Below are 19,002 nucleotides of genomic sequence, written 5' to 3' on the forward strand. Positions count from 1 at the left end.
TCATGCATGAAGACTATCAATGTATGGATACTTATAAAACTGAGGATGTTCTAGAAATAAAACTGTTGTGTAAATGCCATCCGAACATTTCTCTTTGAAACATACGATAAGAGTGGTATACGTTTTTATAGACTGGTGAATTTACGTAGAGTGTTAAGAGTATATAAAGGTTTGTACGATCAGGATAGATAAATTTTGTTTTTATTTATTTCCAATTTTCTTAGAATTTGACGAAAAGTAGGACTAAATTCTTCCATGTCATTACTAGTATTTCTACAAAGTTATTTTATACATATTTTTCGTACCAAGTGAAAACCCAAAATATGTCAATGCTTAGAGCTTACCCCACACCAACAACAATCTCAAACTTTAACATTAAATGGTCATCTCTACAAAGTTTCTGAAGTTATTCATAGAAAAAAAATCTACATGCTTAAGATAGATCAAACGTTCAGCAAAATCTGCGATTTTGTAAATTTAGAACTTAGACAGGAAAGTTTTGCGCTGGCTCAAGAATCACGGTTTCTAGAAACTTTATAGTACGTTTTATCGTTAGAAAACAAAAACTTAAATTGAACAGTCGTTAAAAAAGCTCGATTTTAAAACGTGTAGTTGTAGAATAGAATAGTTAAGTAATTTTAGCTTTAAAATGTATTTTTTTAAAATCTAACAAATTTAAATAGTTACTATAAATCTTCGCACACAGAATGTGTCCAATAATTACTTGTTTCTTTGCCAAATTTTTAGATACATTCTGTGAAAATAAGGGAGACGTATGTGTGAAATAAAATTAGTATTTTTTCTCAAATAAAATTTTTTCCAATGACCCGGTCGTAGCGACAAAAAAAGATTGTCCAAGTGTTATACAAATTTTCATTCACGTGGAGCTTATACTCTTATATATTGCGTGAAAATGCATTTAAAAAAATTTTTTACATCACTTTTTGATGTTCTCACAGCTTTTCCGAAACTATAAAAGGCTACTAAAAATCGTATTTTTTCTGCTTAAAACGTTCCAATATTTCATAAAACGTCTTCCTAATTTTAATCAAAACTAAAAAAGAATTGTCATTAGATTTGTTTATGAACAGTTCGCAGTTCAGGTAAAAAAAAATAATAGTTTTAAAAAAATTGATATTTCTTAGTAATTTTCAAAATTTAGAATAAATTATGTGACCAAATCAAAATGTCACAATTTTTCGGATTAATTACTTCTAACTATATTTACGGCTGGATGAAATAATAATGTATGGGGGAGTTTGTAAATTTATTTAACAATTCAGTCGGAATACAAAAGAAAATTTTAATGCTCAGCTTTTATTTAAAAAAAATTATACAGTAAAATTGTATATATGGTCCTTAGAAATTTCTAAGAGCTATAATTTCTCTTGTTTCCTAACTAATCATTCTAAAAGCTTCAAAAGCAAACTATGTTGTAAAAACTCTTCCATTTGAAAGAAAGTGCGTTCAAATTTTAACAGCTCAAGATCTATATGAAGTTTCGGTCTTGAATGTTAATACAAGAGACAGCATCGGGCATATATAACACTAAAATTCATTGTTTTTTCTTTTTTTTGAAGTTTTATTTAAAGTAGGATAGCAGTATCGAGCCGGGAAACAGTTTAGTCAAATCAGCAATCATTTTTAAATTTTTTTGGACTATTCTTGAAACTTGTACCAGTTAATAATTATTTAAACTTTTAACAGAATTAGTTTCATAAATTTGTTCATTTAACATTTTGGTGTTTAGATATGTATAGCTTTTCCTGCAAAGGGGAATAATTTTTTTATTGGTATATCGTAATCACCGCGCAATTTTCCATAATAATGCATAATTTATCCAAAGTTAATTTTTTTTTTTGTAAAATTAAACTGCGTATAAATATTTCAAAACACATTTTGAAAAATAGTGGAAGAGGCTCTTTTATATTTTTGAATTTTGGTAATTAAAACTTATTACTTGAGTTAAATTTAAACTTAGATTACCATTTGTCTAAAGCTGAATTTAAAGAGTGGTAAAATATCCATTTGGGTTTGGATCCTTGATTCTGTTTTAATTTGAACACATCCTGAAAATAATCTAAAATCAAAAATACCCTGTGATTCAGAATTTTATTTTGAATTATGTATATTTTTTTTTTTTTTATTTCCTGTTAAAATAACAATTTTTTCCAAAACTTTTTTTTTTTTATTTAAAAAAAATATATGTACAAAAAAAATATTAAGTGAAAAATATAAAATTTTTATTTCAAGCACAAAATTTCTTGTCTCAAAATTTATTTTTTTTGGTTTTTCAAAAAATTATTTAAAACTAATTAACAAAAAAACTAAGCGTAAATGGGCTTCCGATTTTTTTTTTTGTTCTGATATAAACTAGCACAAAATCGATATTTTTTATGTTTTTTTTTATGTATGGAAAAACAACTATAATTTTCATACTAATTAAGGAAAAATGTAGAAAATATATTATAGAATTTAAACGTAATTAATTTATTTATTAAAAAAATATTTTTCAAGAAACGCATAATATTATTTTTAATTAAGTATTATTAAGGTTATTTTTTAAGGTGGAATTTTTTTTAATGATAAGTGTTCCACCTTAATTATGTTTTTAATTACACAAAAATAGAGGGATGACATTATATGGGACAAAATTTTTACATAAAAATCAACTTTAAAAACTGGTAATACTGTTATAATTAAAGCTCTCAAAAGTAGGCTGCTTTCACATCTTGGATCGTAGATATTTTCAGCGTTTTCGTTGATGTTAGGCGTGAGGGTAAAAATAAAAAACGCCAATTCACTTATTTGCGTTTTGCTAGGGCAGCTTAAGTGAAAAGCGCCAAATTTTTTTTTTTTTCACTTCAACTCGAATAACGTTTTGAATATTGAACTTGGAAAAAAGTTTTGTATTGATATTTTGTCATCCCTTTATTGGACACCTCGAAAACCAGTTTTTTCCAATGAAGCAATGTGCATTATTAATTCTTATAGATTTGTTTTCAATAAGTGTATATGATTATAGCAATTATTTAAAAAAAAAGAAAAATGGATACAAAAATCAAACATGAATTACAAAAATATTATGGAAAAATAATTAATTTTTCAGATAATTCTTTATTTCATTTATTTTTTAATACCTTCTGTTTTGGTAATTTTCGAAGATTTTAAGATAATTTTAGAAGTAATTAAGAAAAACTATTTTTTATGCGATTCTCATATGACGTGTGACAAAACCTCGAAACTCTCGAATTTCGATTTTAGAAGCCTTGAATTTTTAATGCCTTGTGTAAGGCTCATTCCCCGAACTATTTACATTATTACGTTAAATGAAATTGGCAGTTTAATTTCCTTGTTTGAGGAATAGGACGTCATTTGTTATCTAATGTCTCATATGAAACAATTAACACGAAGATTGGTAAATTCATACGAACGAGATATGTGATTCGATTGTGTGTAAATAAAAAAGCAATGTAAAATTTGTAATATTTTACTAGGTTTTTCAGTACAAGCGATGCAAACGTTTCTTTAATTTTTCTATGATTATAAAATTCTACAATTTTTTTTTAGAAAAACGTTTCAAAGTTGAACGTAAAATATTTCTTTAAAAAAACAATTAACAAAAAAATTAAATTTGCTAGATTTATGGAATATTATCTTCATCGTCTAACGTAGGTAAATTCTTTAATTTTGATAATTTAAGCAAAGCAGAAACTTTCTGTGAAAATGTGCGATTTAGACCTCCCTCAGATTTAGTCCACTCTGGTGTTGGTTTTTGGGGCTCAGCAACCATTCCATCTATTTAAAAAAATACAAAAAATCAAGAAATGAAAGTCTAAAGCTAATTCTCCACTGTGGCGGTCTTAGACTTTAAACGGCAATAAACTTAAGATCGTATGCCGGTCGCCCGTATTTAAAAATTATGGCACACGCTGGAAAACTTGTGCGACCAGCCTAAACCTCATATAAGCGTCAATAAATAAATTGGGTGCTGTAAAAAAATATTAAATTTTATTTTCAATGTTTAAAGCTCCAATCAAACAGAACCAAGGTTATCGAATATTACAAAATCTGCATATTGTGTCCTATTTGAGTGAAATCTAAAACTGATTAGGAAAAAATAGGGGCGATTCCGCCACACTGAAGTCTTAGCTTGAGAGTTAAGTTGAAAAAAAAAAGAAATCTAAAATTGCACACAAACCGTCAGACATTTTGTGTGACTCTGATGAATTTATTGATGCAGGTGCGTTTATTGATGAACTATGTGATAATGGAGGATCAGTAGTGTCTTGAATTGAGTAAATTTCTTTATGAATTGTTTCAAGTGCTGTAATTTTTCAATCAAAATTTTTAATATTCTTCCAAAGTTGAGCTAACTGTAAACATTTTTAAGAAAACACACAAACATAATAGCGTTTTTTTACAGCCAAGGGAGTGTACTAGAACAGTGCTTCTCAAACTATTTTGATACGTTAATCTATATTTGTTCAATTCTGAAATATTTATGATATTTAAGGATGTACGAGCACCAAGGCAATTTTAAATAAAAAGCCTACTTTTTTTTTTGAAGCTTGAAGCATGAATTTTTTTGCTTTCGATATTTCGAAAACCAATACAGATATCGAAAAATTGTATTCTTATTTTTCGTCTACATTCATGAAGTTATAACAAAATTCATCATCAAAATTGTAAATAAGGTACAAATAATTTCAATCCTAAATCTAAAATTGTCTTGGTGCTCGTAGTACCTCAAGTCCCATATCATACAACATTTTTGAAACTGAATTCTTAAGTTGTAATCCAATATTAACCCGCAATTTTTTTTGAGAAACACTGTATTCGAACTATTACTACAGGGTTTTAAAGCAGCGGATTGTACGAAAATTTTGCAGAGCCTTGGAAATATAAGTGAACATCTTTCACATTTGATCATTAAAAATAAGTTTCAATTAGACCTAGTTATTCTTAGTTTAAGGAAATAATAAATTATTACATTATTGAAAAGGGAACGCACCTCGTTTTAAATCCATTATATCCATTTCTTCATTTTTTATTTGCTTCAATTGTTTTTGAAATTCCCTCGTCAGTTTTTTCCGTTGATAATCTGCTTCAATTTCTTGTTTCGTACGTGGTATTCGAATTTTCACACAGCAACAAACCATTATAACTGGAAAAAATAAAATTTGTGAAAACTTACGTTATTACTTGTTTAAAAACCCCTTAGCTGTTTTTATATTAAAAGAATAATCATTTTTTGAATTTGAATTTCTCTACAAGCTTTTGCCATTTCCTGAAATGATTTAACTGACCACAGAAGTTATTGGATAACTTACATCCTATTGTTTTTCAAAGCCCTGCTCAAATATTTTCATACACTTAATTTTTTGGGAACGTCCTTTTTGAAAGTTTTTAAAGCCCATGGAGACATCTAATCGTTATTCTGGGGTGATGAGTGATTAGTTCAAAATTTTTATAAATAAATACACAACTTTTTTATTATTTTGTGAAACTACACAAAAACTACGTTATATAAAATTGCTTAAAAAAAGTTCAAACTTACTGATAGTTAGCACAAGAGCGAAACTCATAAACATAACATGCCAAATTCGAAATCCATTATATGCGGGTTGCTCAATAAATGTAGTTTTCATTAACAACGATGTGGCATTAATTAAATCCATTTTATTGAATTTTTATAAAACTATTCAGCATAGCTTATATATTGGAAAATGATGAAAAACGTTTTTCACACAATCGTCCAGTGTAAAATGAATGGATTCAATATGGGATATAGATATATTTATATGTATATAAATGTATTTGTGGGGCACTCCTTCAGTCAAGTATGATGAGGAGTTTTCATCATACACGCAAGGAAATACATGTATGGAATATTTACTTTTGTGTATCATATTAAAACTCATCATGAAGTCTAATAATTGTTCCACCTTCTACATCATCCTCCTACTCACGTTCGCCTCTTGTGTGTTCCTATTTCATCGAATGTTGTTAAATTCTTTGTTAAACATCAACATAGACATAATAGCTCGTTAGGGGGTAGTTAGATGTCATTGATGCGGAAGGGGCAGTTTTTTTTTTTTTTTTTTGTATTACTCTAGACAGGTTCGATTCTTTTTAATTCAGTCATTTGTGGATTCTGTTCAAAAATTGTTTGTAAAATATGTAGGTAAGTAATTTGCCGAAAAAATTAATAATATAAAACCTGTGTAAATGTTTACAATAATAGAATCGGGCAGAAGCTTAATGATAAAGACCTATGTAGTGTTAGTTGGATAATTATACAAAATAATCTAAAGACCTGAAAATTTGGCTATGTTTTAGAATGAACGTCAAATTTCTGAGAAATTGACTGTAGAAATTTCGGTGGAAATCGCCCCTTGTTTAGATCACCCCAATTTTAGTTAGTATTTACAGAAAATATTTGTTTAATCATCAAAAGGAGCCGATTATTAAATTTATTGGGTCAAAATCGGTGTAATTAATTATTTATTTTTGAGAAATTCGGAGATATCTCGAATCGAAGGATTTTTATGCTTTTAGATCTTTATTACTCCAAATAACTTGAAGAACGATAATCTGGTTGATTTTTATTCGATGTCTCAGAAACTACTCGAACTATAGTATATACTTTTTTTATAAAATATATACTTTTTTATAAAAAAAAATGCTCATGAAAAGTTCGAATTATCTTGGCATTCAAAAAAATTTCTGGATCCGTGCTTGCCGAAAGAAACTTGAAAAATAATTATGTTTTAAAATTGCCCTTCAAAATACATAAATCAGAACTTGAATATACCTACCTATTGAAAATAATTTTTGAAATATTCATGGATCATAGGTCAAAATTGCAGTCTCGTCTTTAGAAAAAATACCAAAATTGCAACATTTTCTTCTCATGGAATTTAATGCAAACAATTTTCTTCAACTATAAGTATAATCAAAATCAGGTAAAAACTATTTTTAATTTTTCAAGGTTGGATAGTTTCCGAGATCTGTTTTTTTTTTTTATACAAGTTTCTACGAAAATAACTCAACAAACCATCAAATAAAAATGATTTTTGAGTTTTGGTTTCATTTTTAATTCGTGAAAAAAATATATCCTGAATGCGGTTCTGTAAAAATATATGAATATTATTTAATACTTTTTTCAAAGCAATTGTAAAAATAGCAATTAATTTTATTAAAAAAAACTAGCTGATTGTAAAACTAACTATTCATGAAAATATCCACAATAAATAACAAATTGAAATGAAATATTTAGCTTAATTAACTTAAACTAGATACGGTTCTGTAATGAAATTATAACTTTAGTTATGATTTGCAGATAACAAGTTCAATAGTAATATTTATGTAATCATTCTAAGAACAGAATTTTCATTTAAAATTGTGATTAACAAACTTTTGGTAAGAATTAGCATAATTATATTTATGATTATTAAACAAATTTAATTACTATTAAAACATTTTAGAATTTTAAATGAAATTAAGCACGTGTAGTGTAAATAATTAGGAATAGTTTTTTTTCAAATATTAAAATTTAAATGACGCGGTAAAGTAACGCATTAGAGAAACATCTAACTAAAAAATATCATGGTAACGCGTGTATAATGGTGACATCATACGGTAAAAATAATAAGCCGTGCTATTCACGGTGCGGCAATTGCCAAAAATCTGTGTCCTGTCCTAAATCGTTAATTCATAACCTTTTCCTATATAAAACACTACACTGTGCAATATAAAAATTGCTCAAAAATGCATAAATCTTGATATTACAATGCAAAATTGTAATATATTGTGTATTTATTGTTAAGTGATTTTAAATAATAACCGCAAAAGTGGAGTGTGGAAGTTTGCGAGTGGGCAGTTCACCAAACATGGCTTCATCGAACAGAGGGATCCAAGTTGGATCAGCGTGGTTTCAGAGGAAAATAAATCTGAGACCACAACACAGGGGTGTACATTTGGTTACTGAAGAAATATTACGCCAAGTACCCGAGCTTAGTCAATTTAGTGTTGGCTTATTTCATGCTCAAAGTTAGTATTTTCTTAACCACGTTACTCCACCCCACTCTTGTAAAACAAATTTCAATTTTTCAGCTGTCATTTGTTACAATTTTGACATAAATATGCTGTCATTGATATGAAATTTTCATAAAATTTTATTTTTCTCATTTATTTCCCATCGCCTATTATCGATTTCATGTAACTAATGATATTTCATTCAGAATTTCAGTTTATTTTCTATTCATAACCCTCATTTTTCAAACATTTTTATTTTATAATATAATTGATTTTCATTTCCGATTTTCATGTTTTGACATACTTTACTTCTATTTAGATTCAAATTATGTCCTATATTAAAAATATCCTTGATTTTTTTATTCGATGAATTTTTTTATTAAAATGCATGAAAAAATTTTTTCCCTATTTATAACGAAAATTTTCATGGAAAATATATTAATAATTTTTGTAAATGTGTAGTATTGCATACATCTGCTAGTCTGGCGCTAAATGAAAGTTGGGATCCCGATGTTCGGGACGACATGGAAATGATGCTCAACAAAATTGTACCAGAAGGTTTGCCTTATCGACATTCCTGTGAAGGTCCAGATGATATGGTTAGTTATTTATTAACATAATTATGAAAACATAGTTTTCAAAATTTTAGCTTTAAGTTTAGTAAGCTTTTGCCTTCAACTTTGTTTCTGTTATCTTAAATTATATTGAAATGATTTTACTAAAAAGAAATGAAATGGTCTGTTGATTAATTTTTCGCTAACTTTTGGATATTTCGCTTCAAAATCGTAAATAATTTAATTTCTATCGCATTAATGGTTAAGATTACGATATCCGATCAGATCTCATATTAGCGAAATGTGCTATTTTGAGATCATTAAAGCTTTGGTATCATGAGCATTTTTTCAACGCATAGTTAAGGGACGTTTATTAGTGATACATATAGCGGTATCGTGCGCTGAAATTGACGTCAATATGATCAGCTTTATTTAACACAACTTTCAAAAAATTAGAATATGATGAATTTTCATGAAATTCGCCCGAATCGATTATGTCATTTCAACAAAATACGTTATTATTGATCAAATTATAATTTAAACGAAGAAAAAATTTTAAAAACATAAAACTAATGTTATGATTGTTTTTGTTTAAAAAAAATTTAGCCAGCGCACGTGAAGGCATGCTTTCTTGGATCTTCATTAACAATTCCAATAACCGATGGTAAATTATCATTGGGCACATGGCAAGGTGTATGGTTATGCGAGCACCGGGATCATGCTGGTAGTCGTAAATTGGTAATAACGTTAAATGGATGTTTACGGGGTGAACCAAGCAGTCGTAGTCCTCTTTCACCAGTGAGTCCCATAGCCAGTACGAGCAGCTAGGGAAGGGCCTCGGCGCACTCGGGGGCTCATCATCCACGCTGACCCTCCTGTTGCGCCGATACGGCCACAAGCCGTATCCTTTCCGCATTATGTAATCGACGATAAATTTCAACATCAATCATCCAATATGCCGGAAAAATCGCGCGCGCCTTTCGAATTAAATCATGTGCGTGTGTGTTGAGTGTATTGGTGTTTCGATAATCACATGTTGTGGAAAGGACTTTTTTCCAATTTTTTAAAGTTTTCTTTTTTTAGTTTCTGTTTCCATGTGACCATCACATTTTATGGTTTCCAAACATTCCAAAGCACAATCATTGATTTTTATTTTAAGAAATATTTTTGTTTCTTTGATTGTTTGTTTTTATTTTTTTTTCTGTTGAATTTTTTTTTATTTATTAAAGAAAATATTTTTAATGTTAATTTTTTTCTTTATTTCTGCGGTGATCAAACATTTTTTAGAGATCATGTGAATCATATAAGACAGGTAAATGTTTTTTTACCATGTGAGAATTTCAAAAGACATATAATAAATGCGTTTTTAGATTTAACTTAGATGAAAATAAATAAACTGCGTATGCTGACTGAGAAAGTTTTAAATGTAAACAAAAATAATAAATATAAAATTTAAAAAAACAAAAAATGATGGCTGGAATATTTATGTTTAAAAAAAAGGTGATTGAAGTGCGATCGATATTTTTTAATACAACTTTTGTTTATTTACGTTTTCTAAATTAAATAATAAAATGATGCAATCAAAAAAATTATTTATGAGCGTCGTCGCGCCAACAAGCAATGTAAATTAGGGTAATTTGTTATTTAAATAAATTAATCAAGATAGTTTATTTTGACAACAAAAATTATGGGTTTCTGCACCGGTGATTTTTTGATACACATAGCTCTCTCTAAGAAATCAGTAAAATTTGTTCAATTCATAATAAAAGCGTACCATAAATTATAATTTTTTCAACGGTTTGGAAATGTTTTTCTATTAGAAATAAAATCTTTATTCAATTTTTTTGTTAGGAATCTATCGTAGGTAAAGCGTTTCATAGAATCGATTTCTTTCATACAGTTAGATTCAACTTCGAAGCCAAAGTGATTAATTTGATCATAGAATATGGACCCGAAGTCTTTGAAGTTTTTTATAATTCGAATAATATATCGAACCTTCTCACATCCAAACTAATAGAAAAATTGTTTTCGTTAAACATACATTAATAGATATGTTACATTTACATAGAAATATACCCACACCGGAAAATCTGATGGGAGAAGTAGTCAAGACCTACCTTAGATTTTACCCTGTAAGGTCAAAAAATTCCATCAATCGCTAATTTAGTCTGAATGCAGGCAAATTCAATTTTAAATCGTAGCCAAAATAAATGGTATTTCATCCAATGGCAAATCTAAAAGTTAAGATTCCTATGAAAACTTTGAATTCAATCTGTTAAATTGTTCGAAACGATGTTCGATGTTCTAAATCATAAGTTTTACAAGGTTTGAATTCTAAAAGAAATCGCGTTTCAGAAATGAAGACAACATTCACAACCAAAGACTTAATATGGCTATAAAACAATGCGATTACTGAACATATAAGACTTAGTAATATGTGTGATGTAAGGAAAATTTCAACTTTTATTGTGTGCCATTTTCTTACAACTGTTCTTCTATTTTTAACGTAACTTAAAATCGTCTGTGATTTCTTTCCAACAATTAAGGAAGAAAAGTTTGAAACTCAAGAAAGACAAAAAAAAAATTGAAAAACATTTCCAAATGACTCACTCAAAAACACAAATATCATCGTCAAAAATCAGAATATTTAACAAAAGAAAGTATACGCAAAAAATTTAAAAAAATGATATAAAATTTAAAAAAAAACGGCCCGTCAAAACACAGAACGTCCCATTTTAAATATAAAGTAATATTAAAATAAAACAAAAATTAAAATTACACACACTGTAGCGTCTACGCACGCGCAGTGTTTATCAACGTCCAAAAACAAAAAACCTGCGTACAGCGCACACATTCGTATCAAATAAGTGATTCTACTTAGCAATTTTCGAATAGGAAATATACATTTTGGTATCTTTCTTATTTGTGTTTTAAATCCCAAACCAAAAAAAAAAAAAATAAGGTAAAAGCAAAACCCAAAGTTAAAATTTAGTCTTTAATTTGATAATATTGAGAAGTATTCGTAGGTAGTGTTTGTAGTGAAATTTAAAACAATGGTTCCGTAAACGGCACAAGATTACGGTATTATATACCGGCACATAACGTGATGCGGCGTCGTCACGCGTCAACGCTAATCCACTCTTGTGACGGTGTTGGTGTTTTTTTCTTTTTTCATTTTTCGAAAATTTTGTTGTGGGAGAGAATTATGGTGAGAAGGGTGAAAACAAAATTGTCGCACCATTTTGAAATTTGCACAAAATAATTTTTAGTATATGAAGTGTTGTTTTCTTGAACAGACAGACAATATATAAATAATTTTTAAAAAACTTTACGTGTGCAAACAATAAACAAAATTTGAAAACGTAATCATTTTTTAAGAATAATATATCAAAAAAACAAGCAAATTGTCCTACCATTTGTGATTCAAATTATTTTATTAAGTTTTTACTTTTGACAAGAAAAAAATATGAATATTGTAATTTAAAAAAAAAAAAAAGTATAAATTTTTTAAAATGAATGTGTATTTTTATAATTTTTTTGTTTGGGTCTTTAGTAATTAAATAAGGCAATTTTTTTGTAATTCACTATGAATTTAATCTCAAAGAAGCGCACATACAATATTTTTTTATTGCAAAGATAAGCGCTGATACATATTAGAAAAAAAAACATGCACAAATTTGTGGCCTATCGATATTTTGATGCTAATATTCTCTATAATTGGTAGTAGCAAAAGAAAGAAGGAAAATGTGAAATATATTCTCTATGACAAGAGTCAATTTTAAAATGTCAAAAAATATATCGTCCATTAGTTAAAAATGTTAACGCTAATGTGTAGAATAACTTCATATTGAACTACAAAATAAAGTTGCCAAAAACGATAGGATAATATTGCATTATAATGACATAAAATTAAAAATGAATATTGTTCAAAAGTATACTTTCCTAAAAATGAAGAATATAAAGAAAAAAGTAATTTCATAGCATAACCTAAAAATAATTATATTATTTTTTACACCCGATAAACATTTAATGCAAAGTATTCAGAATTGATTTTGTACCTTTTTATACCACATTATAAAGTTTAAATGAGAAAAAAAAACATATTTTAAAAAATCATTGAGACATTTGTAAAAAAAAAATGGCAATTATTTATTTTGCAAAAAAAATATATAATGTATAATACGATTTTACTAATTATCTAATTTTCCAAGTCCAATAATTTTAGATTTGATAAGTCTTTTGAATTTGTCTGATAGTGGTTAAGTCAGAATGGAGGATTCTTCTCCACTAGATATTTAAAATGTTATGAATCCTATCCCAAAAACAGACCACAGTGGTTTTAGGTTTGAGTATGGAGGGTAGAGATAAGGAGAACTATCTCAAATAAGAGTTAAACTAAAAAAGTGTCCATCTAAAAACAGCAAATAACAGTTACAAAATTGACCAGAATGGCGCTTGTGTAGCAGGAGGTGTTTGATGTGAAATTCTCTATCCTTCTCGAACAACATGTTTAGATCTTTATCTTACTCTTGTTACTTTGAGCACTTCTTTTAAAACTTTATATACAGAGATGGTTCTCCTTATCTCTACCCTCCATAGGTTTGAGAACTAAACCTTGTTTCTTCCAGTATTACAATAAAAAAGCTGTATAAGACACGTCAATTTATAAAATTTCACTTATTTAAGTTCTATATGATTATCAAAAGAAAAATTTTGCAAATTACCTTGTCATATACAGCTTTTTGCATTCTAACGCCAGAGATTACAAAGGTCACTTCCTAGGATGAATTGTAAAATGTCTTTACAACGTTACACAGTCAGTAGGATTGACAAAATTATGTTGAATTCACAACAGAGTTATGGGAGATAAGCGACAGAATTGTCCAAATAAATGTATTAATACATAATTGATGACTCAAACATAATTTCATAGAGTACTTTGGAAAATCTGATATATAACGCTCGTTGATTGTTGCCAATCGGTCTTCTTCCACCATTAGGATGCGAGTACAGACTTATATAATATATTAGAGGAGTGTCACTGCATAGTCAATCTATTTTTATGTTTCTGATATCTGTGATATCAACTACCAAAGTTTAGAGACCATCTTACAGTTTGACAATCGCTGACTGCTATTACATGAATAGGCTCAAAAGTGCTATTTTAAATGGCGCCCAATATATAATAATGCGATTGTAATTCTTTGCCATATAGGCCATTCGAAAAGAAGACACTAATCACTATCATTATCTTTGTCTTAACGCAAAATAAATAATCTAGAATATTTTGGACTTGATTTTAGGGTATTTTATTTATTAAATTACAAAAGATGCGTAATGGTTAAAAATTAAAATTAATTTTTAGTGATAAAAAATATTAACTCTAAATTGCAAAAAAAAAAAAAAAAAACAATGGACATAAACAAATCTTAAACCTATGACAATATGTAAATATAAAATTATTAATTACCAAATAAAAATATTCAAGAAAAAAAAGTAAAAAAAATAAAAATAAACATTTTAACACGGGTTTTTTTTCTAAAAAAAATAATCTTATAATTTTCTTGTAAATATTTTACTAAACAACTGTTGTACTTAAAATCCCCCCTCCCAAAAAAACAAAAAACCATGAGAATTAATTATTAAATAAGTAATAATTTGTGAGTGTTGTAAATAGATAAACAAAAAAAAAAAATGCTTAAAATTAAATTATAATCATTTTCTCAATAAATTCATAAACACGTTTTACTGTACTATAAAAAATATACATGTATAAATAATATATAAAAAAAATTTAATTTATATTTTTTGTTTTGTCTTTAAGTTTTTTTACGTTATACATTTTCACTGTACAATCAATCCATTTAGTTTATAACAAAAATTTCGTCAGCTGTTGTAATTTTTGATAAAGAAGGGAGATTTTCAATTTAAGTTTATTTTCATCAGTTTCTTCCATAAAAATAAAACACATTCAATACTTTTATGCAAAAAACAGAAATTGTAAAGGCGCATGCGTTGTGTACGCTCTACACTAAGTTTTAAATCACTAATCGACAGTTTTGCTATTTACCGGGCCCTAGCACTTTCATCTATCAATTTAACGGAGCGTTTCGCGACACACGACATGTGTAGCACAATTCAAACTACATCTTGTTTATAATCGGATTAGTAACCTCAAATTAAGCCCTTGTACGACGATCAGTAATCATTGAGTCATTTGATTGAATACTTAAAAAGTTATCTGCTTAAAATTGGGTGAAAATATACCAGAGTCACGTTTGTTCTCGTATTCAAATTGGGGATATCCTTGAACTGAGGACGCTTCATCCTTGGCTAAAAAATGTTCCTAATTTAGAGATGAGAGTAAAAGTGACTTAGAGAATAGCCTTATTTGAGTTTGATTGTAGTTTCTATAAATTCTGAAAAAGTTAAATACTCAGATTTTACTCATTATTTTACAGACCATTTAGGGAAAAAATACTCATTGCAATACTTCTTGTCTGCTTAAAATTGGGTGAATTTACCCCAGAATCGTGCTCGCTCTTGTAAACAAAAGTTGCTTAGGGTACAACAATATTCGGATTTCACGTCTCTCACTTATTCAGTCGTTGTTAGCGTTCTAGGCATAGTGTAGACATATGTGACTTGAGTACAAAAAACGGTGATTAAAAATCTTGAATTGTGTTAGCAATACAAATTGTATAAAAATATTATTTTAGAAATCCACTCAAATTCTTTAACTCCATATTTAATTAATAAAATGTAATTTTTTTTGTGTTCAAAATATTTTCGCATTTATTCAATTGTGCAAAAAATATTAACCTTCAATTGTTGACTCCGCCCACTAGTCAAGAACAAAAAAACAAATTGTAGCATAACTTGTGTTTTTACAGAAGTACAACTGTGAATTACAGTAGCTAAAAAAACACAAAAATTCAAATTGTCGGTTAATATCTACCAAAAAATGTATTTTCAAAATTTGTAAATAAGAGTAAAAATTATCTTCACACATACACTTACACACACATACACTCAAAACACTCTAGTAACAAAAAAAGACATATAACAAGAAGACATGCGCATACCATACACAGATTTGCAATATTAAAAAAAATACTATTACATTTTTCACAAAAAATGCTAATTAACTGCTGTTGTGCTTTTTTAAAAAATCTTATTCGTTTCTATGATTCATTGTTACGTGTAGATAAATATTAAAGCTGAGCTTTTTTGAGAAAAAAAAATCAACTTTTATTCAATTATCTATTCATTATTAAATATTACCAAATTTTGGAATTAAAATGTTGAGAAAATTCGCAAAAATAGTTTTTTATTAGAGCAGTATGTTTTATATTTCAATAAAACAATTTATTTTTTATTAAATTTCAAACTACTTTGTTGCTTGAAAAATTAAAAAAAAAATTATATTCATTCATAGAGAATCAATCTTAATAGGACTTTTCATTTTATAATCACGATTCACTTTTGTTTCGGACTAAATTTGTAACCCATGTAATAATAAATTGAGTAGCAAACATCTTCTATCTTATTTCAACTTATTGCTACCAATCTAGAAAAATAAACTCTGTACTTGCCATTATGACATGATGAAAAGGTTTTTTGACTTTCGTTAGTCCAGATTTTTTATTTGTAAGTCCTTGATTTACTTTATTACATATATGAATGCGTTCATAAATTCTAAACTAGTTAGGTAGAGTGCGATACTCATATTTGCTTATAGACTTGCTTACTTTTTTTATGTTCCATTACTATTAATGTTTTCTGGAACGAAAATAGCTGTCTGTGCTAGATTTGTCGTTTAAGATCTCCGTGTATTTTTGTATAACCAGTTTGGACAATGGACCAGGTTTTCTACACAGCCTGAAAATGTTAAATAAATAGATTACTAAAAACTAGGCCCAAATAAATTTAATTTTTTATATATTCAATTTCCTTTATCAACAGGGTTGAATCAAGTGATCAACCTTTTAGCTCAAATAATATCTAATAACAGAACCATTCAGCTCAAATAATTAACATTTTAATTCCATTTGATTTTCGCAATAAACAATTTTATTGTATAAAAAAATATTTTTGACAAGACAAGTTGACATAAACTCAAAAAATAATTAGCTATTTATTTAGATAAACAAAAATTTGAACTTTAAAAAAATTTAGATGATGTTGCGTAGAAAATTTAAAAACGAAATACAACGATTGTTAAAAAATATGGCTTTTATCTATTTTCTTTTTCCAATTGTAAAAAAGCACCACTTCTTGAAACAAAATTTTTAAACGCAGTAAACAAAAAATTGCAATTATAACGCTCTCTACTCTATATTAACACGACACATTCCAAACCGTGTATTTATGCTGCATGCTTTTGTAAGTTTAAATTTTGTCCATTTCGTTTTAAATTTAGCATTTTAAAATACTTGGACGTTTATCGATTGCTATCAAAAAAGTTTGAATGTACGTATAATCATGATAATATTTACCAGCCCTTAGTCTGCCAAACATGAACTAATCAAATAAAACTTGGACTGTATATTTACTATAATTATTATAATAACAGTTAGAGAAACTAAACATTATCAATTTTAATTTATTTTTAGAATGAACAGCGTACATTTAAATTTTTACTATGTGTTAAAAAAATTAGTCCAAAATTTTAGAAAATTTTGTTCAATTTAATCTTCGCCATATCATAGATTTGAAATGGAATATTATAGCAAATATTTAGTGTATTTTGTTCTGTTCAAAGCTCTTAATTTGATAAAAAAAAGCAAATCTATGAGTCATATTCACTGCCATTCACCAAACGTTTAAATAAAATAAATGCTGTCAACAGTCGTAAACATGAAAAAAATAAAACATTAATTGTACATAGAATTAAAAAAAGATATTTTACTTAATGTATTAATATTTAAAGAAAGACCGAATGGTATTAATTTTTATTGATACTTTTAGTTTAATTGTATTGGAGCCTTTTTTTGTTTCTGTACCAATTTTTTATTATTCTCCTCAGAGCTGTTTCAAACTGTAGTGTATGGTATTTTGAGTACAGGACTCTAAACAAATTTATTGATGGCTCATTATAAATTTTTTGGTTTATTATTCTCAAAAAGAATAAACCATTATTCTCAAATCTCTCTATTCAGTTCAAAAATTGCCTCAATCTTTTTTCCGAATATAATTCAGTTAAAAGTATCAATTAGAAATTTAAAACCATTGATTACACCAATTTTTTGAAATTTGTTTACATATATTGAGAAAAATTGTTTAATTTTGAGAACAATTTTCGAATATATTAAGCAAATATTATATTGTAAGTACCAAGTACCTACACAAGAAATAAAATAATAAATTGTAATTCAAAAATATATTTTTTCAGATTAAAAAAAAGAAAAAATTACACAAAACACATATATTTAAAAAAAATATGCGACGATTTTATTTCGTCATTTACACATACCACACACATGCGCATTACATATATTTAAAATATATTATATCCCAGGTATTTTATTTAAACAATTTTGTTGAAAATTTTTTCAACGAAGTATTTTTTGGAAAAAAAGATCAAACCAAAAATTGCTCTACTCAGAGGGGGAAATCTCACAGAGATCTTAAATTTGACCTTGACTTGCAAGACGATTTAATAAATTAACTCATATAACGGATAAAAGACAGAAGAAAATTTTAAATTAGAAAGTTATTCTTTATAAAACAACAAACTTATACTGGAAATATGTTTTCGTAAATCTTATAATTTCAGCGAAATTCTAATGCAAAAATTTATGGAGATTTGTTTTCGCACTTGACTTTTACGAAATTATTCCAATAAAGTTGTTGGATTTTTTTGTTATTTAAAATTTTTCTATATCTTTCACTTTCATATGAGTTTATACAGATTTTTGCTTAGAATTTTCTGTTGCGTTTATAACGCCTAAAAAAATATTTCCAACAAAGATGTTTGTTACGTTATAAAAATTCTAGATAAAAACGTACCTCTATTTCTTATCAGTATCTTATGCATGAACTGATTTTTAAATGACCTAACAATTTAATCCCTCTGTAAAATGCTCCCCTCAAAGTAGCAAAACTTTTACTTGGATCATTTCTTACAAAAACTTTTCTCTGAATAAATTTTCAGCTAAATTGTTTAAAATGAGACACCTGGGATATAAATGTCATTTGAAGAAATATATTTTTTGTTTAAAAAAATGAATTAATTTGTTACACTTGTTTAAATCTCGCAGTAGTTTAAAAATATAAAAAAAAAAAAATTAAAAATCAAAAAAAATAAACCCATGTTTTGCAAAATGAACTAAAAAACAAAGTTGGATAGGCAAACTTAAAATATTTGCTTACATAGAATGAATAAAAGTGTGCTTATCAATCATAA

General features: G+C 27.3%; 2 protein-coding genes across 4 annotated transcripts; one reads left to right on the plus strand and one right to left on the minus strand.

Annotated features, from left to right (window-relative positions):
• Positions 1 to 3,643: 3,643 nt before the first annotated feature.
• Positions 3,644 to 15,467, minus strand: LOC123300185. Of its 2 annotated transcripts, none has more exons than XM_044882698.1 (4): positions 15,417 to 15,467; positions 5,015 to 5,167; positions 4,202 to 4,327; positions 3,644 to 3,798 (listed from the first exon to the last, which is right to left on the minus strand). In XM_044882698.1, exons 2-4 carry the CDS (start codon positions 5,160 to 5,162, stop codon positions 3,644 to 3,646), a joined length of 429 nt encoding a protein of 142 aa, XP_044738633.1. In that variant the 5' UTR covers positions 5,163 to 5,167; positions 15,417 to 15,467. The 2 variants fall into 2 exon arrangements, with proteins under 2 accessions (XP_044738633.1, XP_044738632.1); XM_044882697.1 differs by lacking the exon at positions 15,417 to 15,467 and adding an exon at positions 5,561 to 5,620.
• Positions 7,374 to 9,736, plus strand: LOC123300184 (UPF0047 protein YjbQ). 2 transcript variants are annotated; one of them, XM_044882696.1, is made up of 4 exons: positions 7,374 to 7,425; positions 7,833 to 8,055; positions 8,503 to 8,639; positions 9,201 to 9,736. In XM_044882696.1, the coding sequence occupies exons 2-4, from the start codon at positions 7,896 to 7,898 to the stop codon at positions 9,420 to 9,422; spliced, it is 519 nt and encodes a 172-aa protein (XP_044738631.1). In that variant the 5' UTR covers positions 7,374 to 7,425; positions 7,833 to 7,895; the 3' UTR covers positions 9,423 to 9,736. The 2 variants fall into 2 exon arrangements, with proteins under 2 accessions (XP_044738631.1, XP_044738630.1); XM_044882695.1 differs by lacking the exon at positions 7,374 to 7,425 and having other exon boundaries at positions 7,573 to 8,055.
• Positions 15,468 to 19,002: the final 3,535 nt, after the last annotated feature.

This window comes from Chrysoperla carnea, chromosome 5 (assembly GCF_905475395.1).
Source record: "Chrysoperla carnea chromosome 5, inChrCarn1.1, whole genome shotgun sequence".
NCBI lineage: Eukaryota > Metazoa > Arthropoda > Insecta > Neuroptera > Chrysopidae > Chrysoperla > Chrysoperla carnea.